Raw genomic sequence first — 20,046 nt, forward strand, 5'->3', positions numbered from 1 at the left:
AAGCCAATCAGAACTTGCGTTGGTATCACAATTTCTACTTTTTGCCCTTCTAATGTACCGCTTACACCCTGCTTATTATCAGCGGGAGTTCTGATTGGCTTTCTGTTTTTCTGCTTTACTGCCAAGGCGTGAATGCTTTACTGCCAAGGCGCCCTTAGCTCTATATCTATATAAGATTTATATTTATTTTCCTTGACATTAATTTCCAGACACTTCTGCACTTGAAATAATATGAATACATATTCAGGCGTTGAAGAAGCTAAAAATGAAAGATCCGATGTAACGTATAAATAAAACGAACAGATCTACAGCTCGATTGGAAAAAGTGAATATAAACAGATAAATGTTTCAGGCGTATATTTGAAAAATGGAGTAAAATCAGAATTTTCCCTAATTTAAACGCTGAGATAATTCATTCATCAACAGTGAGATAATTTTATGATTATTTATTTATTGACATCGTATCTAGATCTTTTGCAATGTGTATACATATAATTATATCCCAATTACAGTTATTAAGCACAAAACAAAATGTTTCACCTATCCGTTGTTCACGAGTGCATTGAGGAAAAGATACATATACATTTCGATCAAAATTTCTCGTTTATATAGAATCGTATACAATTATATATGTAACAGTTATTGCACTTATATATAAATATATATAATGTCTTGTACTCTATCATTTATAATTATACATATTTTCGCACAATTATATATAGTTTTGTACAATTATATTCAATTCTGCATGAATATACATGAAAAATTGTTTACCGGGCATGGACGTAGGCCCATATTCTGAATCCTCTTTTATCGATAAAAGTGCTCCTAAAAGCGGCCTGTAGCCAATCAGAAGGCTTATATGTCACTTTTAGAGGCACTTTTATCGATAAAAGAGGATTCAGAATATGGGCCGTAGTATACGTGAACACATATATGACCGAAAAAGTGAAGCCAACATATATAGAAAGAGAGAGATAATCTGATCCCTCTGTTTTTTGTCTCTTTCGCAGATAATTACAGAAAAAAGAAAGAGAGAGAGAGAGGAAACGAGCCTCTCTATTCTCGCTCTCTTTCTAGACGTTGGCTTTACTCAATTAGACGGCAAAACAAAGGGCATTCGGAGTCCATGTGAACTGCGTCCATAATACTTGAAATAATACTTGAAATTAGAAATGTATCAATTTTAGATGATCAAAGAGTCCAATTTTCATCAATCGATGTACATACATACGTATGCATTATAGCAACTATACAGCAGTCTATTCAAGCTGCACATAATATGGAAATTCCATAAATGGGACGGTTTTGTAAATGAAACCACTTCGCAGTGTCATTGTATCACCAATATTGCTAAATTCGCTAAATTATATTACTTGAGATTTCTGGTAAGATTTTGACGATCGAATAACTTGATTTTACTTCGATATTACTATCGTTAATTCGTTATAATATATTATTGCAGATGAAGATCTGATGCGTGAGCATACACATATTTCCATTATTAATGAGAAAAACAAGTTGGATAAAATTTTTACATTACGACGACAAAAAAATGAATTAATTCTCTATTCATTTAAATATAAATTTTTTACTTTAACGATGTGTATAAGAGATTACTACATATATTAAGTTTGAAAAAATTAGTAATATTTTTAAATATAGAAAGAGACATACATTTATATGTGTAGAAAGAGATATTTTTAAATATAAAAGGAGAATATATAAATATTTTGGTGTTTGTACACAAACTGGTAAAATCGTACGACATATATTTTCAGGCTTTAATTATCACAACAATCACACGGATTACAAACAACAATTACGCCATTATTATACGATATATTAACTATATATTACGTGGCAGAATTGACTGTATACTAACAAGTAGCGAGGGACGATACGGTGGTAAACGGTCCTTTGCAAAAGCAAAGATGAGTATTTTTTAATCATAACCATTGTCTCCTACGTGAGTGTGTGTGCGTGCATTTAAATTCGTCAACAATACCACTGCTGAAGTTTACAAACGGATGTATATACGAATACATATACAAACATTGGTACGTATGTTCGTCGTCCTCGACCGCTGCCGATTCTCGGCAGCACGCAAGTCCACAACAGGTAAGGCACACACTCGGCTACATACGAGTATTTCATCCGCGACGAAAAAGAGCTCGCGTGCGCGCGCGAGACTCGAGACTCCGACATTGTCAATTGTCACGCGCGACAGTCCATCGTGTCGTTTATCGCGTCAACCGGCATACAATTGATTGTTATAAAATTGGCGAAAGAGATTTCGACGCATTTCTCTGATGCGTGTCTGACGATTCGAATGTAAAACATTGTAAGTATAAAAAACATCGTCTCGCGCCATTATGCGGATTTACTTTCATATACGTGAGAAACGATAAATCATAAAAATATATCGATATGTCGATAGTTTTTCAGAATTTCGAGTTTTAATTATTTCGATTTTGCTCCGTATTATTCTTAAAATCTTTTGCGAGGCGTTATAAAGGCATTTGATTTCTTTCCGATAGAAATGGTCTAATTTTTCTGGTGTTTACAATTGTAAATTATACTGCAAAAAATATTTGACAAATTAAGTTATAAAAGTTATGCAATTTTCACTAAAAATTTACAACTAAATTTTTATACATACATACATATTTACATACATATATACATACATACAAATTTTTATACATACATATATACACATATATATGTATATGTATCAATGGTGTATATATATATATATATATATATATATATATATATATATATATATATATATATATATATAATATGTGTGATATACTATATACTTTATCTAAAAATCGTTTCATGATTCATGATGCATTTCATAAAGTTCATTTTTCATTCTTGAGTGATAATGTGATAAAAATGATAAAAATAAATGATGATGTAAAGTGCAGAATGTTTGCGAGAGCTTGTACCAATTTTTTTCATAAAGCATAATTTCTCAAAGTTATAAAGAGGAAAGAAAATTTTATTAAAAATAGTCGTGTGCTTATTATAAAAAAATATATATATTTATATGCCGTATAAATCTTATGTTCGAGTAATGCAATCGGCATACCATGGACAAATATGGATCGAGTTAGAGACGCGGCACTAATCAGGAAAACTATCTTACATCTATATTTGGGTACTCTTGCGCGACATAAAAAATGATTAAGTTTTTTTGGAAAAATTATGAAAAAAAGAAAACGCACACAAATCTTAAATATATTTGTCTATGTTATCTTTTACTAAATAGTATTATCAGTAAGAGGATATGATATGCCGTATGAAAGAGTCAAGTGTGCAATCACTTTTTCGTAGATAAGATCAAAGAGCACGAATATTTATGCATATCTAAGGGTACGTGATATTGAATAAAATCAATAATAATTATGTAAATACATGTGTAAATGTACATGTGTAATTTGAGAACAATTGTTAAAATTTATACTTAATCTATTTTAATATGTCGCGGAAAAAATAGAGAATAAATCTTTCATTATATTCCTTTTTTATTTCAACAAACAATAAAGTAGCAAATTTATTGAGATTTTTTTTTAATGATGCTTTTATTTCAAAATGTTATCATATTAGCCGCAAGATTCTTTTAAAATTGCAAAAATTTTCAATAACGAAGAAGGAAGATGACTGAAATAAAATAATCATAATCCAAATGTAGATTAAAGTGGGAAAGTACGTATAATCGCGTGATTCCGATGAAAGATACGACCATCCATTTGACGATATAGAATAGCACGAATAGTCGGCACGCACATAATACGTACCGACGAAAATAATGGCAAACTAATGCGTGCGCGAATCTAACGGATTAATCCATTTTACTCGTTATCTATATGATTGTAAAAGACGCGATCATAAAGTTATAAGTATATACATATGTACGTATTTCGCTTTCGTTTCAGCACAAAACGACGAACGGTTCGGTCGAAACTCGTTACACTTTTCCAAGATATCGACTTTTGCTGCCTAGAAACAGACCGCGTACACCATTATCTTATGTCTCGCGAGTCGGTAGACTCTTTTTCTTCATTTCGAAATGGCTTCTAGATATTAAAATAAATTAAAGACAATGGTAGATATAGCGCTTAAATGTGTACATCGATATCGATCTCGATCTCGATAATCTCGTGTAATCGCTGATGAGCTTTTCACTTTTCGCCTTTGCAGATCTTACATTAATCTCATCCAATAGAAACAGTACAAGTTATAATTTCGACAAATTTATATCAAATAACTTTCACTTTAAGCTCATAAATTTAATTAATAACTTGTAAGCTCTCGTCATAGCATCGGGCAATTTTTTCCAAATCTAAAGATTATAATCTATAGTAGTAGTAGATGTATCGTTCTATAGCATGCATTACGCGGTAGAAACGGTACATCTTAAAGTGTGACATTGGTTCCTTTCGTAAATAATTAATCGTTTATATATATATGTAAGAAGGTGAGCATGTACGGGTGAAATCAATCTCCACTCATGGCGGAACGATGCACCGATCGGTGTTTGAAAATATTGATAGATCGCCAAGCAGTCAAGTTATTCGAAACTACTATAATATAGATTGAAAATCGATCGGTTTCGATAGAAATTAGAAAATTGTTCTTTGCGAATATCGCGATTGTCGGCATGTTTGACGCGAGCTCGGCTTTATTATATCGTATCGAGTACACGTCGCATCGTGATATAATCCATTGTCTTAACAGCCGTACTTATTCCGAGTAGACTCGAGACTCGAGCTTGTCCTCGACGATAGAAGTCGATTCTAAATAAGGTATGAATACTTTGCAAAACATTATCTATTATGTATAGTAGAAAGCAACGCGTGAGCGCTAATTGAAAATACGCACAATCGCTTCAAGTACATACAATGTGACGTTTTTTAGCTTAGTCATTTTACAATTTCGATTCCAGTTCGAGAATATTCGTTGTACATCATTTCTATACATCTATACATGTATAATTATATATACATAGATAATAAAATGATGTACAGCATATATAATTATATGATATGTATAATAAAATTATATATATCGCATCAATTTCTCTTATAATTCTCTCTATATATTTTTTTGTTTTAAAATCTAAAATCGCATATGTATGCATGTATGTATGTATGTATGTATGTATGAAATATAAGCTAAACAACAGCCCTGTTTAGATATTTTTGCGTAAAGAAAAAATCCCATGGGGATTGATGAGTAGATTGAGAAACCGTCCCAATTATAAAATCGATAGATGAAGATATGTATTATATCATTAACGATTTCCAATACCTATGAGACACATAGTCTATAGACATATTGTCCTTGTAAAACTACGAAAGGCTTCATTAAGTGACCTTACAGTATACGGTATAGTATATCGGTTAAGTCTCTCTCAAGCAGGTAAATACACAAATGCGCGAGATTTTAAAGTTTTAACGCTTTTGTTTTGTAAAATTGAGACAAGTGGATAAAAACGATAATTATCAACAGATATTCGTACAGCTTCAAAATTCATTGTTCATCTCGGTATATGAAATGCACTATTACATATGTATAAGATCGAATACATACAATCTATATATAAATAATATTAAAACGGATTAGTTTTTAGATATAGGTAAATGTTATTTTTAAATAAAAAAGTTTGTCGCGATAAATTTAAAAAGATGTATATAAAAAACAGAGGGAGGAATACAGAGAGCTTGATTATGAAACGAGTTTACTTGGAAAGGGTAAATTTGAAGGAGCGAAAGATCGTAAAAGACTCTGCAGCTCTCGCACGCGAACGAGCAGAAAAGCACACGCGTGACGGTCGACGGCGGCGGCAAACATACGTCGTGTGGCGTCGTGCGGATCGCGACATGTATGTACATACCCACGACGTACATACATACGCGCATCGACGAATCGACGAGCCATACGAGCCACATACCGACCGCATGACGGCGCCACGAGCCGCGAGAAGCGGCATGCGGCGTGCGGCGTCGCGACGCCGTCGTCAGGCGGCGCCGGGCGCCGATCGCGGAGAACGTATGTGGGTGGCGGGTAACGAACGGGGAAAGAGCAGCAGCGCCTCCGTCGCGTCGGCATCGGCGGCGTCGGTAGTCGGTACTCCAGGTCGCTCTCAGGTCATTTTAATCGCCGCGCGTTTCGACCGTTTCCATGGCCCCTCGAGAAACGTGCTCGAGCACAAACGCACACACGTACATACCGCTACGTACTCCGCCGATTGTCGTTCTCGTTTTCTGTCCATTCCTTCCATTTCTCCCTTTCTCTCCGTCTCTCGGTTTCTTTTCCTTCTCTCGCTCGTCTCTTTTTCCATTTCATTCATAGTTTCTCGCCTTCTTTCTTGATCGCTACCACTTGTCTCTCTGACGCTTCTCGCATATTCTCTTCGTCTTTTATAACGCGGTGGTTACATCGCCCACTCTCTTTTTTTCTCTCTCTCTCTCGGCCTACAGCCAGCCTTTTGTGAGTAGCTCTGTGCGAATACTCGGCCGAAAGAATAACGTCTATTACTAGGAATTTAGGGAGTAGCCGGCAAACGAGCGTGACGTCTTCGCGAATCCACGCGATGAAATGCAACGCGGGTGTGTACATGTGTACGTGTACATGTACGCGTGTGTGCGTGCGGTGTATCATCGTGTCAGGACGAGACACGATTTTATGATCTTCTTTTCGCCGCTGTTATCGTCGCTCTGCCGTTCTAATCACCCTACCAGTGACTAACTGAGTTTTGTCAAACGACACCGATCCTTCGCATGGCTGCCACATCGCGCGTCGGCGATCGCGTCGACGGGTTGACACTCGCCGCAGCGGAGGAGACACTTTGGAGCCGGCAGCTGCAAACAGGTACGATGTTGTAACGCTACCCCGATTGCTACCAACGATAACGGTTTCTCGAGCCTTTTTGGTGAACGATCGAGTTTGCATGCATGTACGTATGTGCGTATGTATGTATGTACATACACGTTATCGCGTGCGTGTATGTGTATGTGCGTAGGAGGGAAGAAAAAGAGGAATGTGGGTGTCTATTAGATTTGCCGTCGATCGGGAATCTGCGCTTTCTTGGAGAGAAATAAAATACTTTTTATTACTATAATATATTTATACCGATACGTAGGGATAGGCACTTTATGCTTTGAGCATAATAGCATAATGTGTAAACAATTGTTCTTAAGCTCTAATTTTGATAGTTATGCATAGTACACACTTAATATTGATAGATTTCAATCGCATAATAACGCATAATAAATTCTCCGCGCAGCATAATACAATTCTCGCATAATTATGGCATAATGGCCGCAAAAAGTCCGTTTTTACACTTAAAACACTCGGATTTGGGGAAAAAAGGCTTTTTTTTTCTTTTCCTTTATTTTTTCTATGGCGCTGCCATATATGGACCAGATAATAAAGTTAGAGACTTGTTTGCATAAAAAATGAATTCTTTGTGTTTATTAATAAAAATAACTTTAAGAAAATAATGTAATCCTTTTTGCAATGTAATCCCTTTAAACAAATAAATAACTTTAAGCAAAAATTGCAATATTTTTAATACAAAAACCAAAAAGTCTGAGATTACATAATTGCGCATAAATAGCGGATTTAACACGCATAATTGGCGCATAATCGCTAGATTCTCGCGCATAATGAGGGCATAATCAGGCACTTTTTCCTGGCATAATCCATAGGTGTTCAAAAGCATAAAGTGCCTATCCTTACCGATACGCTCGCTCACGTGTTCGAGCACATATGCGAATGGTAAAATTGACTGCGTGTGCGCACAATCGAACGTTTTAAATTCTAAGAAAAAAAAGAGTCGTAAAAATGAATTAATCTTTTGCATTTAATATGATCGCGTGGAGCGACTCGATGTGGTTAAACATTGTATTCAATCTTGCGAAATAACAGGAAGCAATCTTACGCGTATCAAAGATGAGGAAAATGAGAGATCTTTGTAAAAATATAAAAACACGATAATATTATGCGCTGACCCGAAAGTAATTTTTAACATGATAAAGTATGTTTTCGTTCATTTCAGAAATTAATCATTAGACTCGAAGTTTTACCGATAATGTATGACCATAGAAAAATTAATGAATATCATTTTTAAACAATATCTAAATTACTGTATCATTGTTGAAAACAAATTTATCGAGTATTAATATAAGTTAACTTAGTAATTCTCTTAGTCTTTTTCCTATCAAAGTTTCATTTCTCTTTGGTATGCGCAAACAGAATACTCGGGGGCGCATTGTATTCATGTGTGGCGAGGTTCTAAGAATCGAGCGAGTCACATACGTACATATATCATATACATATACATACACACATACATACATATATACAGGGTGTTCTAAAAAGGTATGTCAAAAATTTAAGGAGATTTAAGGAGATTCTTCACACCTGAAGGATGAAAAAATGTTATATGGACATAGGTGCGGAAATGCTTATTTCAGGAGTTATGTTGAAAATACTGTTAGCTGTATTACTTACACAAGGAAAAATTTAGGATTAATTATTGTAGACGACAATCGTTTAATTAGGCTTATTTACATTTGGTTTTAATGTGACCTTGAGTATGTTACAATAAATGTTGAAAATTAAACAAAACGGTTTTAATGGCAATACGAGTCAAGTGTCGATGTTATAACACATTTATTTATAATACAATCCACAAAAGTATTGAAACAAATTACAAAGAAAGGATAGCGAACGTTTCGACCCTATTTTATATTTCGAGTCTTATACTTTTCATTAAATGTTGAAAATGTTCACCATTTTCCTGAATACAAGCAGTAACAGTAAAAATGCCTGGCGTACAGCGGATTGTCTCGCAACCTGCAGTGATACGGTCATGAAGATCTTGAATATCACGCACTGGTGGCATTTTTGAACGTGTCCGTGGAATCGATGCGTCGACGTGTCACTGCTTGTATTCAGGAAAATGGTGAACATTTTCAACATTTATTGTAACATACTCAAGGTCACATTAAAACCAAATGTAAATAAGCCTAATTAAACGATTGTCGTCTACAATAATTAATCCTAAATTTTTCCTTGTGTAAGTAATACAGCTAACAGTATTTTCAACATAACTCCTGAAATAAGCATTTCCGCACCTATGTCTATATAACATTTTTTCATCCTTTAGGTGTGAGGAATATCTCCTTAAATTTTTGACATACCTTTTTAGAACACCCTGTATATAATGAATTACAAAAATACTCGTACTTTTCCAATTGTCGACTTTAAGCAATTAATACTTTTTATACAAAATTTTTAACACGTGTATCGATACAAATCTCACAATACTCGCTACGATATGTTTTTACAAAAGATGTCAATTTTATATATTTCAAGTCAACAGAGTATTAGTTGGAATAGACGAGAATAGGTAGATGCTATATAGATAGGAGGGGTACCGTTGTTACTCATTGTGCACGAATTTGTGCAAGAATGCATCTAAGGAGAGAGGATATTACATATTTGCAAAGCGTGTATGTGTATGCGTGCCATAACGCGCGCATTTGAATCCTAACGAGAGAGAAATGACATCCTCCTACTTCATATACAACGATGATACTTTGAACGAGAGATACATTTACGAGTTGTGTGTAGGTGTGTGCAATCTTTCAACTATATATCTATTCGCTTACAATACGACGAAGATTGAAAGATGTTGCGCGACATCAAATGAGATCACTGCAATCTGTTTTTCTTCATTCGCTTTAATCTTGTCTCCTCGCGAGTGCGCATATAGTCATCATCGCCAATTATACCGTTGCATCCGTTATATTGAGTTCCTATAACAAGTGTTTATTTCGTCAAAGAAAAATCCAGAAAAAAATCTGTTATTAAGGTAATAAACATGAAAAATATATGTAGAGTGATACTATGATATATGCTAATTTAATATTAATTGTGGATAAAAATATTGAAATTTTTGAAAATTTAATAGCTGTCTCAATAATACTCCATTTCATTATCTACTTCTTATCGAATTATAAAATCGTGCAAAGACTAAATAATTTTTTGCAACATCAACGCGTACCTTGCTTTCTTTTTAAAGTACCGACAATAATGTGTAATAAGCGACACATATTAAAACATATAAAGATTTTCTCTTAATCTAATAACAGACATATATCTCGTAAACCGACGCATTCCTAGCGTCTAGTCTAATCGCGATAAATGAAAGCAAACGTCTGTATGGCGCGACAAGCGAAATTTCGCGTGTAGATGATGACGTACACGATACGCTGTTATGGCGTAGAAATTGATCGATTACATTGTCGTGCGAGAGCCTTCAACCTTTTGCCTTCGGTTTAATTACCGGCACGCGATTATTCGCCGGCGCCGACGCGTTAAAAAGTCAGCCCTATTTTCAAAGCTCATTCGATTCGCATATTCGCTATGCGATCTCTTTCGGGAACAAATCCCTCAAGCGTCAGATAATAATCTGTAATATATACATTTATACATTTTCCTTTTCTTCCGTTATAATTATCATTCTCTTTTTCATCACGAGTCACGACGAGCAAAATGATCTTGCCTATCCTTTCATCATACCGTCTCTACGTATACATGTATATACGTATATGTAATATACATATATAGAAAATACACCCTTCATTAAAAATGCACTTTTTCTTTAAATGGTGCTTTCTTTGATAAATCTCGAAAATCAATTTTTAATTAGCTTTTTTGTTTTGAAATCACTATTTATTGAAATTCTCAACAGCATGCATGCATCCTTTTATAAAAAAAATTTCAGACTGCAATTTTAACAAACAATTTAATTGAAACTAAAAGATATGATTTCGTTTTATCTGAAAAATATGATTTTAAATGATCTATTTTCGATAATTTTATAACTTATTACATATAAAATTATGGATGTTTTTTATGCAAATAAAATCGACTCAAAACAAAAAATACGTAGTTAACAGAAAACATTCACTTAATGAAGGACATCCTGCATATGAATATTTTAAAATGAAAATGTGATTGCTGCTAATTTGATTTCGATCTGAGAAATTTCAAATTCTTTATATCGCACGGACAATTATAAACTTTATAAATAAGTTATTTATATATTGAATGTAGACATACATTTCTTATACGTTCGACACATATAAATATCTATTATTACATGCCGCTACTTGGTATGAAAGATATCGTTCTCATTCATTTCGGGATTCACTCATTAGATAGAAATTTATTTTCTTTAGAGAATATTGAGAACCATGATTATACTTATTGACATGCATTATACTATGTTTGATAATGTATTCTTATTGTTAGAGTATTATTTAATATAAAAAAAGAATAGTAAGAAACCAGTCTCGTTCCTCTAGTTGTATGTATATATTGACTAATTAAAGTGAAAGACATGACTGACAAGGTGCATTATATACATATATTACAATCAATTTACATATTTACAATTGATATTACATTACACATATTACAATTGACTACATTTATTACAATCGATATTTCACTTGTCGTTATGACATTAAAATATTTCTTAATCGCGCTTCTATCATTTTTCGCTATTATTACTTAGGGTGTCGTCAGATTGTTAAGAATTTTCTTGCGTCATATTTCTTGGTTCGTTATCAATTATTAAGAGTGCTAAATTATGCGTGTAATATATATATATATATATATATATATATATATATATATATATATATTTGCATGAATTGACATAAATACATATAAATATGTATATATTTGATAATTTTACGCTTAACATTCGCGAAAAAATTTTTGCTAATATACAGAATATAAAAACATATTAATATTAAGAACACCATATTCGGTAAACACGGCATAACACGGTTTTCGTAGAGATATAAAGACGAAGTAATATTGTCGCGTGTAAGTGCCAAATTAACCCACTTTATAGTTGCGTAGCGACTAATTCGTAGTCGAGTAGAATTTCGTGTACTCCCTCCGATATTACAACGATATTATAATATGTATATAATCGATTACAAAATATGTGTATGGACTCTCTAGTATCCAATTATGTATTCACATATGAATTATATATGAATATAATTTTACACTACCAGTGTCAACTGGTAATATTAATATAGATAATCAATTTGGTGTAAATTTATACAAGATATCAATTTTCAATTGATTTTTCCTTTACAAAAATTTTAAGATATACTAGTATATATACTTTTGATGTAATATTGATATAAAGAACCGTATAATATATATAATGCACCCATAATACATGTGCAGATGTATTTATTGATATGCTGATATATATATATATATATATATATATATATATATATATATATATATATATCAGATATATATATATATATATATATATATATATATATATATATATATTTGCATTTTCTGTCTGCAGAACATACTAGTTAATGTTTCAATTATAAAACTCGCATATATCGAAAATTATTAAATTGTTACTTATTTGCAATCACAGCCATATTTATCTGTAAATATGAGTCGCGAGTTTAAACATTTTATAACTTTAATTAATAATAATAATAATATATATAATTCGCGGCATGTTAAATTTTCTCTAATTGAGAAATTTCGCGATTAATCAATTCCCCTCTTTTACGGCTTATTCAATTGCAGGTATTTGTCACAACCTCAGAAACCTCAGAAAATACGGGAGACCTGAAGGAAACGAGCGTGTAAAGGAAATTCTAAATCTTTCTCAGGATATATAATGCGCGAACTAACAATTCAATTAGTTTCGTTGCATGAATTATAATAAATGACATCTCATGCGATATCGAAGAGACGCGTAATATAACGATTGTCCCAAAATAATTTAGGACATAATACGAAAGCTGTTGCATCTTTATTTCTTCTTCTACGAGCGATACGATAGCCGCATCGCGATGTCGAAGAACGAGCGAATCTTGCGATATTGCGCGCTCGAATTTTGAAAGATATGTGGAATATATTACGTTAGAATCGCGTAAGAGTGCGCGCTCGAATTCTGAAAGAGCTGTGGAATATATTACGTTAGAATCGCGTAAGAATATATCTCGATTAAGAATATGGAAGATATAAAAGTACCAAACCTGGGACAAGCCGCATGTTCTATGGCGACTAATTTCTTGGCGCCTGTGAAGACTGAGCGCCAGATCTACGAAAACTCGATGCTCGAGGATGATCCTAATGCCAATTCGGTAATACCGACGTCGCAGGAAGATAAGACAGTGCCTAGGTGGGGTCCAAATCACAGAGGTGCCCAAGAACTTGCGAATCTGTATAGTACCGGTATGTAGATTTTTTGTCGCAATCATTTAAGGCTCTAGTCTAAGTCACAGCTGTATCGGTTTCTTCACCTTGAAATTTAACACATGACTGTTAATTACTTGACTCGATTGCACATTACAATTTTTGCTTCGTCACAAAAATACAGAAAGCATAGTACTATCTATGCATACTATCTATGCATGAGTACAAAATTTATAAACGCGCATTTTAAGTGCAAAAGAAGCGAATGCTTACAGGTTTGCGCGTTTTTTACAATTTTTGAAACGATACGAAACTTTTGAGAGACTTTGCAAAAATTTTTCCTAGAAATCTTATATCTTATACGTATTACTGTTTAAAAAAAAATTATTTGATAGATAGTAATTTTTATAAGATAGATTGTAACTTTTTAAATAAATTGATAAGAAATAATTGTATTATAATAAACAATTGTGACGATACAACGATATACTTTTAGGGAAGAGAACACAAGAGTGCATCTGTGTTGGGATTTGTATCACACTCATAGCGGTCAACTCTGTACTTGTGCTCATCAGATTACGATTGGAAAATTTAAGTTCCATAGCAATAGCTGCATTATGCGGAATTATCACGGCCGACTTTGGATCCGGTCTGGTTCATTGGGCCGCGGATACCTGGGGATCCATTGAGCTTCCGATTCTGGGGAAGGTATGACACTTTCATGTAAATGTATGCAAATAATAAATTCTTTAATTTACAAAAATGTTTCTCTCTAAAGAAAAAGTTTTCTCTTTCTCTAGAATTTTTTAAGACCATTTCGTGAACATCATATAGATCCTACCAGCATAACGAGACACGATTTCATAGAGACTAACGGCGATAATTTTATGGTCGCGATACCAGTATTGTCCAAGCTCACGTGGGATTTTCTGACATTGCCCGAAGTAGAAATGCAACAAAAATTTGTTTGGACGTGCTATTGGTTCTTGCTTGCTATTTTTGTAGCAATGACTAATCAGGTAAATTTTTAAATTGTTATAAATATCTGATTAGAAACTAAATAAGCGTTAAAAAGATACAAATGTTCAAAAAAAATTCAATCAGTTTACATTATAAAATATTTCAATTTCATCTCTTGTTGATGTATTTTATTTTATAATATACTCACACAATGTTATATATATATATACGCATATATTTACGAGAGATTATCTTTTGTGAATTATTGTTATATATTTAAAAATAATAAACATGTATAATAATGTATTTAGAATATAATATACATTACAGATACATAAATGGTCGCATACATATTTCGGATTACCTACTTGGGTTATTTGGCTTCAAGAACACAGGATTATTCTACCAAGAAAGCATCATCGAGTGCATCATGTCGCGCCTCATGAGACTTACTTTTGCATTACTACAGGATGGTTGAATTGGCCTTTAGAAAAACTCCAATTTTGGTACATTTTGGAGGTGATAATTGAAAGGACTACCGGTTGTAAGCCTAGAGCAGACGATCTAAAATGGGCACAAAAACGTTCTTGAGAATTAATAATTATTCTCCTTTCACTATTGTACATTTTATTGTACGATCAAGGTATTTAACATATAGCCAAATATCGAAAAGAAACTCGAACATCGAACTATGAAATAGAAATTAAGTGAAAAGTTTGTACGGGCAATAGTAAAAGATTTGTATACATGGAATCCTCAATTGCTAGAAAAGTATATACATACACATATATGTACATGTACACTCCTTTTCAAACTAGTATGAGAGCTTTTGTGAAAACAAAAGACTGTAACGTTATTGGACATGTGCTTTTAATTAAAGTTTACACAATTTTACGTACTTGCAATAATATCTATGTGTGTAAGTTTTTGTGTGTACATAAAACACAGATATTACATACTACCCATCCTTACTTCTATTAATATATACGCTACGTACATTATTTATGTGCATATATACGTGTATGCATACGTGTGTGTGTGTGTGTATATGTGTGTATGTATAAACAAATATAAGTTAAAAATTTGCAATATAATGATTCTATCAACACCATTATATTGATAATGTCTTTGTACACCGCACAATCATCACGCATCAAATTGCACAAACTATACACTTTATTTTAACATGATATACAAAACAATTTGAAAAAATCTGATATTAAAAGTCAGATTATATAGAATAGATTAAAATATCTTAAGTATCTTTTGAAAAAATTATTTGCATTTTTCTAATGTGTGATTAAATGGGTAAAAACAAACATAAAAAATTATATAATAACATGTGATAAATATATGATTGTGCATATATGATTTTGACATATATATTATGTACACATATAATCACATGTATAAGAGGATATTTAGAAAGAAAGTTATGAAATTTTCTTTAATCGATTTAAATCATATTAAAAGCTATTTGCAAAACATTATCAATTTTTGAATCAAGATATTTCTCTCTCTTTCTGTTTTTTTTTTCTTTTTTGTCTTTTTTACCTACTCAAGTGCAACTGTAATGTTTACTGAGACTAAGTACTTCAATTTTATTTTTCTTATATAAATAAAACTGAAATCCCTGAACCTGAAAATATTTATGAGATCAAACTTTTTATATATAAAGATATATATAAAGAAAAAGAAAGAGAGATATACATCGATTGAAATTAACAATATCAATTTCAAATTTTAATAATTTTATAGTTTTTTAATTAAAATTTTTTTTCTGATTTATCATAAAAATTAATTTTACAATAAAGCATAGCAGATATTACATACTTTTATTTCAATAGTTTAAATATTTGTTGTTCTTTTTTATTTGCGAATTTATTAATTTTAATAAAATTTGGAATCTGATCTCTTGTAATATCTTATAAGAATGTTAATTTTATTGCTAAAATTTAGAGCTAAGAATTGTATAACAGTATGTCAGATGTCTGTTGGATAATATTATATGTCATGCACAGTAACAATATGTATGTTGGAACTGCATAACGTGCTATAAAGAATATAATACATATATATATATACATATACATATATAAAAAAGATGAGTATGAAAGCGCCTTTTATTGAAAAAAAAATATTAAAAATTAAGATTTTAAGAGAAAACTACGACAGATAAACGATTGATAAAATGAAAACTAAATAATTATACAAAATGCATGATAATAGAAAATTTCTATACAAAGATAGTAATATATTAAAATTTTGTTTGTTGCATATTTCTTTGCATCTTGCACACTCATTACATTTCTTAGCTCGGAACATATAAGGGGATAATAATCTCGAGGTGCTAAGCAAGTACAAGTCGTAGGTCATAGGTTCAGGGACCAAGGGCGACTTTGTGTATAACAATCTTTTGACCGCTTAGTTTAATTTTGATAAAGTTATATATGCAGTTCACAATATATGTATCTGATAAATATTGTTTACAATATTTTTGCTCATCTACAAACGCTTTCTTTTCAGCTAATGTCAAAGCATATATAGCTGTAACACTGTAACTGTGTATATTCATATACACTTTAAAACTCGACCATAAATTTTAAGTTCCTTATATGCAAGTGAGAAATAATATCTTTTAAACAAAAAATATTATTAAGGAATTGCAGTTACTGTGATTATATTGTAATCATTGTTATCGTTATTATTATTGTTATAAAAGAGATAAAGTATAAATTTCAAACAAATTGGTCAGATGAAAATCCAACCAGATTTGAAACTTCTTTATTTTCATACATGATGTGTGATGAGAATTATTTAATATCGCTGTAAAATATAAGACATCCAAAGAGATAATTTTATTTATTTATGTATTTATTTAATTAAATTATCAGTTATATAAGATATATGAATACAAGTTTCTTTATTTCCTTTTTTAATGGTTTCACGCGCGATGAAAATAATTTTATAAATATTTCAACTCAAACGTTTAAGTCAAACTTTAACTTCAAGCGACAAAGAGAAAAAAATAGATTTTATACATAATTATACGTTACGCGAAAAAAACAATACTACAACAATATGAATTCAATGAATATAAATAAAAGGCAGGAGTGTTTATTACACATAGAATGCTGTTGTAATCAAATATTAGAAATTTCTAATACAAATAGAAGTATACAACTGTTTATAACAGTAATAAAGGGGATTTGATAAAGTATTTTATTCTAGAAATCTACGTTTTTATTACGAAGAAAACATTGGAAGAGCTAATTGTTTAACTAGCAACATTGTTGTAAATAATCAATATACACGATATACGATGTTACTGAGCTGTTGGATTTGAAATTACTATATATAAATTCTACAAACGAACAATTTTGCTTACCCGTCCCCGTTATGTGACATTAATATAATTTACGTTGTCGTCAATATACGTAAGGGTCTAATTTGCAAGTGCTCAGATCTACAATAACAGAAAGATTCCATTTAAAGATAAAAGTCAAAACAAAAAATTATATTACATTTCAATTTGTTTATACATATAGTAAAAATTGTGTATGCATGTGTGTGTGTGTGTATATATATATATATGTGTGTGTGTGTGGTGTATGTACGCGCGCGCATTCACACACACATATTACACAAGTTCTTTCTGATATATGAACAGATTAAAATATAATATATATTTTTAGTATACATACACATACACACATTTTTATATGAGCTATAAATATCGCATTTCGCTTAAACAATGGTTCTTATAACGAGTAAGAATAAAATGTAATTAGAAATACCGAATGAATGTTGCGTGTATAATGCAAAAAATTGATATAGTTACAAACAATAGAATGCTAATGTTGTGGTAATATTTGACAAATAAGATCGGAGATAAATATATCTGATCTTAAAATTATATAAATTTGCAGTAGTAAAAAGCGTAAATTTCGCAAAACTAATATTATAAGAAAAAAAAGAGATGAATGCAAATTCATATGTATTCTAAATATTTTATATAACCGAAATATTTATATGTTATTGCGCGCGATAACGCATAGGAAATAATTGAAAAAAAAAATGCCAAGAAATAATGCTATATCGCTATTTTCATATAATCATAATTATGCTCTTTTTTATAATATGTAATTGTATTATACTGTGGCCTTAATCTTTCTAAAACAGTCTACTTTGACCTGTAATTTTGACATGTAATAATTCAAATTTTATTTTTAATTTTAAGAACATTTAAATGTGTTAATTGAATAGTACTATGATTTCACAAAATCCTTAATTGTACTGGGATATTTTTTTCTTTTAACAAATTGCAAAAAATTTGAGTTATTTTATCAAAGTCTCAAAATTACATAAATAATGAAAAACAAATCATATAGAGCAACACAGATGCATTTGCTACTGCTGCTGTCGCTGCTGCTGCTGAAAGTACAAAGAGAATAAAAGACAAGCTAGCTGTGCATATATTATATTATATTTGTGTATAATATTGTTTTCATATGTTATCTCTATGCGCATGTCCATTTACAATAAGTATATCCGTTAGATTGAGATAACAAGGAGCAAAATATCTTTATAATGTAATCTCGACTTTATTATCAACAAATCAATTTTATTGTTTTTATATTATATTTAGCAATTAATTTGTGCATAACACGCTATATTTTGGAAAAGCAATCTACTAAAATTGTATAAAATCAAAGCAAGCTGCACTTTTTTATTATCATAAGAACTTTTTTAATGGAATATATTGTTAATAATTAATATTTAGGGAGCTCACACGATGAAATAAAAAGCTCTAAGAGCAGTACGTAGTATAGGAAATAAGTGTATATTGAAGAATGGACTGACAACTATGTATGTATATAAATAAACAAAGGGTCACGTTTTAATCTTTCCATATAATTATCTCAGACTAGTTTATTAGATTATTTAACAAATATATAATTAGATTTATATAATTACTATCATCTGCAATGGAAAAACATCTTATGCTTTTTTGTCATAAATAAAATTGCGCTTGCGAGATTTAAAAAGTAAACAAATCTCAAAAATGCTATATATGATTTTGTTTAAACATGTATTATAAAACCATAAAATATTTTTGTCAGAAAATTATAATTCCCGAATAACCATTATAGTTTTGAATATAATTGCTTGGAAAGGTTAAACAGAAATATTTTGTATCTTTCTGTAAAATTACTCGTCATGAATTTTTTTTAAAGTAATAAAATGATAAAGATTGCGCGATAAAATAATTAAACAACGACCCATTGGGGAATGCCTTTTATATTATCGAAACAATAAAAAAACGATCTGCAAGGCGGAAAATCATGTGTGTATATTGTTATAGTATAATAAAAAAATTTATTCTAGCTAGTCGTTATTTTATCTATTAATGTGTCGCTGCAATTTTTTTTTTTACGAAACTTGAGAGATGCAGTTTAAGATATATATAGAACGAATGCTCAAATGAAATTACATTTTCCTATCCTTACCTTCTTCTCACAATGCTGTGCAATTTGAAGAATTATTTTTTCCTCTGTAAATACACTTCATTTTATCACTTGAAAATATAATACGTTTGATAAATGCAAGATATAAGCGCGCGTACTTGGGTGATTATAGTATATATTTGAAAATTTTCCAAGAATACGCAGTGCAGCCAACGTAAACATGACAATAGCGCACGGTGTAAAGCCCGTATTACACTACAAGGTATATTAAGCTGTAAGTCCCGATCTACAATAGGTAATTTAAGCCCTAAGCCTTAAGAAATTGACCAAT

At 31.3% G+C, this 20,046-nt stretch overlaps 1 protein-coding gene and 3 long non-coding RNA genes across 9 annotated transcripts; 2 read left to right on the top strand and 2 right to left on the bottom strand.

Annotated features, from left to right (window-relative positions):
* Window positions 1-131: 131 nt before the first annotated feature.
* LOC145961043 (uncharacterized) lies at window positions 132-1,692 on the top strand. Its single transcript, XR_014435547.1, has 3 exons — window positions 132-425; window positions 1,191-1,388; window positions 1,466-1,692. It is a non-coding gene; the product is annotated as an uncharacterized LOC145961043 (long non-coding RNA).
* Window positions 1,693-1,888: 196 nt separating this feature from the next.
* Window positions 1,889-17,153, top strand: Kua (Plasmanylethanolamine desaturase Kua). Of its 6 annotated transcripts, none has more exons than XM_083080866.1 (5): window positions 1,889-2,060; window positions 12,673-13,326; window positions 13,784-13,995; window positions 14,088-14,306; window positions 14,578-17,153. In XM_083080866.1, exons 2-5 carry the CDS (start codon window positions 13,104-13,106, stop codon window positions 14,836-14,838), a joined length of 915 nt encoding a protein of 304 aa, XP_082936992.1. In that variant the 5' UTR covers window positions 1,889-2,060; window positions 12,673-13,103; the 3' UTR covers window positions 14,839-17,153. The 6 variants fall into 6 exon arrangements, with proteins under 6 accessions (XP_082936992.1, XP_082936993.1, XP_082936988.1 ...); XM_083080867.1 differs by lacking the exon at window positions 1,889-2,060 and adding an exon at window positions 2,093-2,121; XM_083080862.1 differs by lacking the exon at window positions 1,889-2,060 and adding an exon at window positions 2,122-2,344.
* On the bottom strand, window positions 3,522-10,145 carry LOC145961045 (uncharacterized). Its single transcript, XR_014435549.1, has 3 exons — window positions 10,091-10,145; window positions 9,696-9,842; window positions 3,522-6,878 (listed from the first exon to the last, which is right to left on the bottom strand). It is a non-coding gene; the product is annotated as an uncharacterized LOC145961045 (long non-coding RNA).
* Window positions 14,584-19,872, bottom strand: LOC145961044 (uncharacterized). Its single transcript, XR_014435548.1, has 3 exons — window positions 19,758-19,872; window positions 17,636-17,713; window positions 14,584-14,811 (listed from the first exon to the last, which is right to left on the bottom strand). It is a non-coding gene; the product is annotated as an uncharacterized LOC145961044 (long non-coding RNA).
* Between the last annotated feature and the right edge of the window lie 174 nt (window positions 19,873-20,046).

The sequence above is a fragment of the Camponotus vicinus genome, unplaced genomic scaffold (genome assembly GCF_025532165.1).
Source record: "Camponotus vicinus isolate PSW18456_S1 unplaced genomic scaffold, iyCamVici1.0 SCAF_10, whole genome shotgun sequence".
Lineage (NCBI taxonomy): Eukaryota > Metazoa > Arthropoda > Insecta > Hymenoptera > Formicidae > Camponotus > Camponotus vicinus.

Excerpts from the sequence above, each read along its gene's own strand:
- Kua (XM_083080866.1), top strand. The coding sequence starts at position 13,104 with ATGGAAGATATAAAAGTACCAAACCTGGGACAAGCCGCATGTTCTATG. Across the intron at positions 13,996-14,087 it reads AGCTTCCGATTCTGGGGAAG|AATTTTTTAAGACCATTTCG; the intron begins GTATGACACTTT and ends CTCTTTCTCTAG. Across the intron at positions 14,307-14,577 it reads TTGTAGCAATGACTAATCAG|ATACATAAATGGTCGCATAC; the intron begins GTAAATTTTTAA and ends TATACATTACAG.